Source organism: Limulus polyphemus, unplaced genomic scaffold, assembly GCF_000517525.1.
Source record: "Limulus polyphemus unplaced genomic scaffold, Limulus_polyphemus-2.1.2 Scaffold184, whole genome shotgun sequence".
In the NCBI taxonomy this organism is placed as follows: domain Eukaryota; kingdom Metazoa; phylum Arthropoda; class Merostomata; order Xiphosura; family Limulidae; genus Limulus; species Limulus polyphemus.
Window position 1 is genome coordinate 22,207 of NW_013665794.1, and position 9,177 is coordinate 31,383.

Genomic DNA, 9,177 nt, shown 5'->3' on the forward strand with positions numbered 1-9,177 from the left:
TGGAAATGGTAGTGTTTGTCATGATTGTAAAAGTAGTTAAGAGTACAAACTGAAGTAACAATATAACAAGGAAAAAAAAATTAAATAAACTAACAAGTGGCTTGGGCATATAGACCTTGTTATCAATACCCAACAATCCCAACTGTAAGTAAACAGAATTTTGTACATCAAGCAACCAGAATTACAAAGCGGAAGTGCACAATGGCTGTAACCAGACAAACTTTCAAAACCACCGTGGGAGCAAGAAGTATGGCAAATCGAACCTGGGCTTATGGGATCTTGACATTGCCTCGACTCAACTGTAAGAACAGGGAAAGCTGTAACTGGTATTATGGGCAAAATCATAACTCACTCAACTGTAAATGCAGGGCAGAGACATCATTTATTATATCCAGAATTATGAGAAGTACAACCAGCATTCGCCCCACCATAGGAACAGAGCATGGATGTCCCGTTGCCAGTATTATGAGGCAGATGAAGTCTCTCAAACCCAAATGTAGAAGCAGGAAAGAATTTTTTGCAACTGGAATTAACGAGAAGAGAGGTGTCTACTGCACACAATCGCATGAACATGGCATTGCCATCCTGAATCCGGAATTATGAGGCAGATCCTAGGTAGGATGGCCCCAATTATTATTTGATCCTTGGTTTTACTTGTGTGTTCTGCCGAGTCAGAAAACATCTGGGGGAAGTGCTAGTTGGGAACCAACTTCGTACAGTTCTCACTTAGTAGATAAACGAGTGTAAGTATAGAAACATGGAATTACACTCAAGAGGAAGCCTCCATGGTCCACCACCCCAGCAATAGGAAACTGAGAGTGGTAAGGACTCCCATGCTCCATTAGTAGAAAAAAATGAGGAGTAAAATGGTGGTGGGGAGTCCAGAGGAATGTCAACAGGAAAAAGTGCAATGGGTGACTGTGTTTCCCTATTTTGAAAAGCGGACTGAACCTAATTAAGTAATCAAAGGATGAGCAGAAATGTCCTTCTGTTTTTCTCATGAAGTCCAACAGTGATGGTCCACCAAGGCTATAGTTTGAATTATTTTTAATATCTAGATATACATACAAACCATGAGAATTATATAGTTACTTCAATTAGTGTGGGTTTAAGACAAAGCTTACTTGACTAGGCAACACCCACCACAAGGTAGGATCCATAAAGAAGATGCTAAGGTCAGTGAAGCTGAAAATAAAACATAAATGAAAGGAAGCAATAAGACTTACCCCAGGAAAAGGCAAACAGACATGCATAGAACTGCCATGGGAGGAAGATGATACCTACCAGAGGAAGACACAGCCAGATCTAGCAGATAATGAGCGATGAAGGTATTGGGAGCAGTTCACTATCCAGACAAACAATCTCTTTCAAAGGATGATGACAGCAAGCAGCAAAAGAGATAGTAATGTGATGAATTAGATGCAAAGAGACATTATGGAGATGGCAACCTTCCACGGACAAGTCTGAATAAGCCAGCCAGATAAGTTGATGAACCCAACCAGTGAGAGTAACAGGTTACAGAACATTGGAAACTGAAGGGTAACAGGGAATAAGGAGTCAGGAACACAAACCCTGAAAAGAGGCAGAACATGCCACATAACATCTGAAGGAACGAACCAGACAAAGAAGCCTATCTGGATCAGAATGGAAGTACAGGTGGCAAATGGAAGGTAAGGAAATGGGTGTCAAATCCAGAACACAGTCACTGGCAGCATAGGTCATAGGGAGGAAGGACTGAGGTCAGGATAGAGGATGACACAGGAGAAATACTAAGGATGTGGGTAATATGAATGGTATAAAAATCTGAATGATGACAATCACAAGGAAAGAGGAGAAGGAATTAGGCTTTAAGGGAGGGAAGGTAGATGGAACATTAAGACAAAGGCTGAAATGTAGGACAGGAAAGGGCATAAAGAACCACAATGAGATCCCAAAGCAAAGGAATGGAAAGGACAAGGGAAGACAAAACCCAGAAGAAATGGAAGGAGATAGACACGGCCACCTGAGACCTAGACTTGGACAAATTACAGGGTGAAGAAGGAAGAGTGGGAAGAACAGAAACCAATGAAGAGATCAAAACTGGAGGTATACTAAAATCAGTGGGAAAAGGACATTGAAGAAGGTCTCATGGATTGGGAAGTAAGGATGTAAAACATGGAGTCAGACCCTGAGCTCAAACAATGGACAAGGCAAAATCCTGAAAAAACACAGAGAGTGGCAACATCTGTGAAACAAGGGACCACTTTCTGATGCAAATCGTATTAGAAGATAATTGAACCACCACCAGATGGAAGGAGCCAGGAAAAAAGCAAGCGAAGACCACGATGTGATGACAGCGGGCTCAGTAATATAAGTGAACACAGTGGAGAGGTGGGAATGTACCATAACCACCACTCCCATAGGAGAGGAAGGAAGTGGGACAAGGCTTGACGAATCACCAAAGACTCTTTGATTGACCAGAGACCGGAAATTTTCTGAGAGTTGAGGTGAGAACCTCAGCCCCTAAAGAGGAGTATGGGAACAGACATAAATCCGGATTATGCGGAGTTAACAGCATTCCCACAGTGGTCTGGACTCTTTTCAACCACCAAGCCAGGGATCCGAGGAGATGTTCCACTGATCAAGAAGTGTTCACCAAAGAGAAAACATACGAGTCTGACCCAAGGGAATGAGAGCTTCCAAGGAAATCCACATTCTCAAAGAGGTAGAACAGAAAGGTGAAGGATGTGTGAACTGCTTGCTCCAACCCAAGGACAAAGAGGAGAAGGCTGGGCCTGACTGAGGTTGAAAAGACCCCCCCCCCCTCCCTAATGAATGGGGTATTTAAAGAGGGTCAGAATGGACTTCCCCTTGTCATAAGGAAACCAACCCATTTTGCATCTTTTAGGAGCAGAGGAGTGTGTACTCTGGACTGAGAATGGGAGGAAGTAAGCAGGATCCAATCAAACCAGAGAAGGAAGAATGTAAATTCATGGAAACAAATGACATCAAACAAGAAAATTAGAAATTGTTGAATAAACTTCGTTGGAAATGGCAACAAAGCACAATCAAAAACTGTAGTCATACTCTGAAAAATTAAATACATGTCTAAACTGTGTCATGCCAACTGAGAAAGTGAGGAAGCAGAGGGAGCTAGTTGCACCATTGTAGGTTCAATGCTACTGGTGGAGAGTAGTCATGTGATATGTACATGTTCAGAAATGGTGCAAAACAGGTGGGGTATAAAGACTACTCATTACTAAAAATTCTTTCAGCAATGCTTAGATGGCAGACAATGATTGAGATAGCATTTGTTGGAGAGGAGGTAAGTCTGTTTCAGAAAGAGAAGCCTGTACAGCAAAAATCTGAAGGAAATAATGGTTTATAATCCCTAAAATGGTAGAATCCATTTCTGATTGGTTAGTTAGGGCTAGAAATATTAACTTTGTTAGGTATTAAGATGAACTCATCATGCCTAATATTGTAATACGAAGTATAAATATAATGTAAACTTCATTAACACGTTTTTTTGTAACTTATCTTGAAAACTTAAGTGCTGATACCTTCAACTCAAACTTTAGTGTGTGTGTGCGTTTGTAATGAGGATAAAAATCTATTTTTTCTCTCTGTTTAATAATTTCAAAATTTGAACAAATGATATCAGAAGCAAAATACCATAAACACCATTTGTCACCATAATATCCAAACAATAATTTTACAGCAAGGGTATTAACATTTTAGTAAGCTAAGTCAAGACATTATACAGTCATCCAAGTAAATATTGTAAATAATCATTATCCCAATAGTGCATTTTCCACTGGATGAAACTGTGATGAAGGGTAGAAAATGTATCTAATGTACATGAAATGCTTATCACAGATATTTAACATACTTTTTTAAACTTTTAATAATTCCACACTTAACAAAACTTTTACTTTAGTCCTGTAAAATAAGATTTTATTAGACAACATCCAAAACTGGTTCCATTGGGAAAAACAAACCTTTGATATTTAAGGAGTTATAAATTGGCAGAACTTCTGTAAGTCTAAGCATACTTACATAGAGCAGCTCATCCAAAAACATTAAAATACTATAGCATATGTTTCTTTACAATACTTAGTAGGTTTGAATACAATGTTAGGTTATAACATGGATTTAAAGTATGTGACAGGCCATTGTTATATTATCTATTCAAACAACATCTCTATTTGAAAAGTATGAAACCAAAAAAGTTAAAGTCCGAAAAACAAAACATGTTGAGTATCCCTAATTACAAAAAATAAATAAATTAATGATTGTCAAATACTTGAAAGTGAATATATAACCTGTTATAACACTATGTGAGTAAATGTTAAATTTTATTAATGAAAAAATTGATGCTGAAAAAAAGTAAGTAAAAAATTCAGTACTTACATGTCCATATACATACATATAAAGAATATGTTTTTTTTTATTTTCTAGTTCTTCCCACATTTTGGTATAAGACTGTACAACACATGTAATGAAAACAAGAAACAAAACTCAGTCTTCAATGCAAAGAACAATTCACACAATTAAATTTCAACTGATTATCTGGTAGTAAAACAGATTATAAAGCAGTTCTTACAAGGTCCTTAGGAAGATCAGTTATATCATCCCATTCTGGACTGCAAAATTCGAATCTTCCTTCCATAATATTTCTCAACATTATCATCTGTTTACGATGCCAAAATGGGGGGAAGCCAACTAACCTAGAATGTGAAGTCATAAAAGATGGTTCAAGAGATAGAGCCACAATATTTGAATTAAAACTTTGAAAAATCCCTACAAAGAAACTTTTTAGTTTGATGTATAAAAATTTAAGGCAGGGCAACAGTCCAATAATTGTTTTTCATTAACTGTACTGCTCTACCTTAGTAATAAATATTAAAAGAGAAAGATGTACTGAAACAAGCAAGAATCCCTTGCACATCACCTTGAAATGTACTTAAACAGTTGTATATGGTGACTGAAAAAACAACAAAAAGCATGAACAGGTAAAACTGCTTACTACTTGCAATTCTTGATAAATGTAGATAGACAGATAACATAGCATAACCAAGAAACAACAAGGGACCATTTGTTCCTTCAAGGCTGTCTTTTCACACTCATCCTTAGAAAAAGTAAGAATTTAAACCCAATCTTTACTTTTCATGAAATCAACAATACTTCTCTTAAACTCTTGTAAAGTGCAAACCTCCATTACAATCATACTGTTTGAAAATTTAAAACTATTCTAATTGGAGCTAAGCCTGTTTTTTCAGATTTTAAGCTTGTGTCTTTCCATTCAATTACCTTTAGAACATAGCACAAAGAAATCAGTTGGTCTTTATCCTATTGATCCCTCAGATAGTATCGTAAACTTAAATGAAAAAATAAGTTGGGAGATTTTAACATATCCTTATATAATAATCCTTCCATCCCCAACATCCTCTTTGTAGCCCTACTCTCAACCCTTTCCAACAAGTAAATATCGTTCCTTAGATAAGAAGACCAAAACTGTACATAATATTCTAAGTGAGGCCTAACTAGTGATCTATATAGAGATAATTAACTTTGACTTATAATCAATATATATTCAAATACACCCTAAATTTCTATTAACTCTACTGTAACAGAACATTGCCTTGAAAGCTTGAGTGACTAAATCCTCCACTATGCCAAGATTCTTTTCTTCAGTCATGTTATTGAGTTGTTTCCCATCTATATGAAGTGTTTGATCTAAATTATGATAACCCAAATGTATTACTTTGCACATATGGTACTCAGGCATATCGTGCATTTTATACCTACTTTCAGTTATATAGAAATATAAAAAAAATTGTGGTTATTTAGTTTCCATGCTGTAATGGTGACAACATGTAGTCCAGAAAGTTGTTAAAGTTGCCATATTCTTTATTCTCTATAGCAGATACCTCTATTCAGCATGAAGGGATACTGCAGTGATTTTGTACATCTGTGTTGGGGGATTAGTGGCTTTAATATTCTTGCTGGCTGGCTACATGCTATTTTGCATCACAATCAGCAAATGCTGTGAGAGAACAAAACTTATGAGGCAATGCTGTTGATTGGACAAAGAAAGCAAGTTCACGTGTTGAATTCAGGCACACTTTCTTGGTTCAGATGTATTAAGAGATTGTGTAGAAAAGATTACACTTGAATATCATTGTGTTTTAGTTCTACAGAGATTAATTCTGACAGAGTGAAAGCCATGGGACTAAGCAATCTAGCAGAGAACTGACTATGATTCCATCTGGGCAACTATGCACACTTTACTTTCTGTTTGTTACAATAAAGGGTTTGTTCATTTATTTACATTTGATTAGTCTCATTATTTAAAACTTCAAATAACTCAGTCAAGTTATCAAATATAGAATACTTCCATTATTTCATGGTGTAATCTGCTGTTAATAATGAGTTTACCTACATAATATATATTTGGATATTGATTTCACTTGAAAATATTAGGTCGTAAAAAAATTAATGTCGTGTTTTGGAACACTTTCATTAACCACTCCCATGAACTACCTAAATGTCATGCTAGTGTACCTATATAATGTGTAAAGTCTAGTTTACTCTAATCCCTTAGAGTGATGGCACATGATGAGACACACATTTGGCATGTAATGCTGTTTGAATACAAGAAGGGAAACAACACCTCTGTAGCCACAAGGAATATCAAAGAAGTTTATGGAAATGTTTTGAACATTCGTAAGTGTCAATGATGGTTCAGCAAATTTGTTCAGGTGACTTTAGCCTTAAAAACTGTGATGGCCGACATGTTGAAATTGATATTGATGCTCTGAAGATGCTTGTTGAGTCTAACCCAAGGCAACAAACTCATGAAATGGCCTTGAAATTGCATGTCTGTCATGAAACAATACGTAAACATCTAAGGAATATGGGGAAACTCCATAAAGAAGGTATTTGGGTGTCTCACATACTCTTCGATGAACATTGTTTCCAATGTGTGAAAGTTGGTTCTTCTCTTCTGGCTCATAATGTGCATGAACCATTTTTGGACAGAATTGTCACTGGTGATGAAAAATGGATTCTCTATATGAATATTAAATGCCAAAAACAATGACTCAGTCCTAGACAAAAACCACTTCTGACCCAAACACCTGGACTCCATCTGCAGAAAGTGATGATTTGCATTTAGTGGGACATTGAAGGAGTAATTCATTTCAAACTCCTCAATCCACAGTGAACTGTCAATGCAGAGATATATAGTCAGCAACTGGAATATTTAAATCAAGTCCTTCATCATAAATGCCCTTCACTCGTCAATCAGAAAGGTGTTCTTATCCACAACAATGCACGTCCACATGTGGCACATTTGACGCAATACAAGACTATGGATTTGGGTTGGGAAGTTTTTCCCCACCCACCATATTCGCCAGATATGGCACCATCAGATTACCATATTTTTCGTTTGCTGCAACACCATCTTAATGGGAAAATGTATGAAAATGTGGAAGGTGTTAAAGAGGACATCGACATGTTTTTTTGCTTCAAAGGCAAGTGATTTCTTTAAACAGTACATTAACAACCTGATTGTAAGATGGAAAAGCATCATCAATTAGAATGGAAACTGTTTCATTTAATAAATGTTTTGTGCTGATATATAAAAGCGACCTTAATTTCTTGACAACCTAATATTATGCAGTATATTCCTGTATTCTGTTACAAAAGCTAGAGTCTGAAACTTAAGTGTGATAAAAATCTAGTGATTTGATAGTAAACAAATTTTGAATTTTTAGGGAAATGATTGTTTGAGGTAATTTTTCAGGGTGAATCTATGATAATTTACTTTTACAGTATTTTTTAAATAATGGTGTTTACTCCACTTCTTTTTTCCTCACTCAAGATTAAGCAGTTCTTTTATGATACCTTCTTCAAAAATGATTTCCCAGACATTTTATGAACAAATAAATAAGCTTTGTTTTATTCTGCCAACAAACATTTTAATGTGTTAGAAACTTGTTAGAAAGAAGCCAGTAATCTACCTTTACCAATCAACAAAGCTCAACCATGATTTTGCATGGCAATGAGTATATTTAAAAATGTGTAGGCTTACCTGTGACTAAAGTGCAATATCAAGTACCTACATGATTAAGCATGACATTGAACATGCTTAAAGACATGCTTAAGTGTGATGAAAGTGTAGTATTAAATATCTATGTTTATAAAACATTCATCAAAGAGTACTGTGCTGTTATTCATTACAATTTCTTGTTCATCATTTGTAATAATGTTTTATGAAACATGTTTAGAATGTGTTATGACTGTTGTTATTAGCAATTTTCATAACAAATAAGTTTGACACTTATCTCATGGTAGTTCCACAAAATTCATTGCAGAAGATTAAAAACTGTAGTACAGGGCTAAAATAAATGATTAACAATTTAAAGATTTTAACAAAAATTAACATATTTTAATCAGTAGCTGTACTAATGTGTACATACAATAAAACTATGCACATGGGGTTTAATATTGTAAGTTGCTATTATTTCACAAAATTTTGATCTGTGGTAACTTGCATAATATGTGAATACTGGTGCATTTTTTTCATTTTTTTTGTAAAGTTTTGTTCTTTCTGTTGTGGAAGACCTAATTAGACTACTTTGTTGTCATCATAGAGTGTACAGAGAGAATGTGAATATCTGCCAGTACCATCTGAGGTTATGTTTCAGTTTTGTTTTCACTGCTTAGTTTTTTGTTGATCTCTTAGTTGGTCCTCCTCTGTCTCTCTCTCTTCAGCATACACAAAACTTACTTTTAATGTGTTATCTTTTGTATTTTTATTTAATTTTTCTTTGCATGTTTCTGTTTTGTATGAAAGACTTGGTGGCATGGCTTCTTGTGATGAAATAATTTCCAATAAACACTTCAGAGAGTTTTAATAAAATTCTTCTCGATGTTTTCAGTATTAAAGTGAGCGATTAATCAGTTGCTACTGACATGCATTTGACCTTATTGAACAAAGATGGTAGAAGAATTACCAAAAGGAATACAATTAAAGTTTTACAAAAAAAAATTGTAGTTATTTTAGCTACCCAAATACTTATTAATTAGTACTAACCCTAATAAAAATTATATCTCATAAAACTGATTACTTCAAGTATCACTGTTTAGAGAATTTGCTAAGTTAACTAGTAATTTATATATACACCTGGA

The 9,177-nt window shown here is 35.3% G+C and overlaps 1 protein-coding gene across 3 annotated transcripts in view; it reads right to left on the reverse strand.

The window, feature by feature from the left end:
- Positions 1-9,177, reverse strand: part of LOC106478142 (phosphorylase b kinase gamma catalytic chain, skeletal muscle/heart isoform-like) — a 64,277-nt gene that overhangs the window by 17,789 nt on the left and 37,311 nt on the right. For 2 of the 3 annotated variants that reach the window (XM_022381677.1, XM_022381678.1), the window contains exons 10-11: positions 4,586-4,709; positions 4,393-4,464 (exon numbers count right to left, since the gene is read on the reverse strand). In XM_022381677.1, coding sequence (XP_022237385.1) covers positions 4,393-4,464; positions 4,586-4,709 — 196 coding nt within the window. The remainder of the gene's footprint in view (positions 1-4,392; positions 4,465-4,585; positions 4,710-9,177) is intronic. The other variant, XM_013938658.2, reaches the window with a different exon arrangement.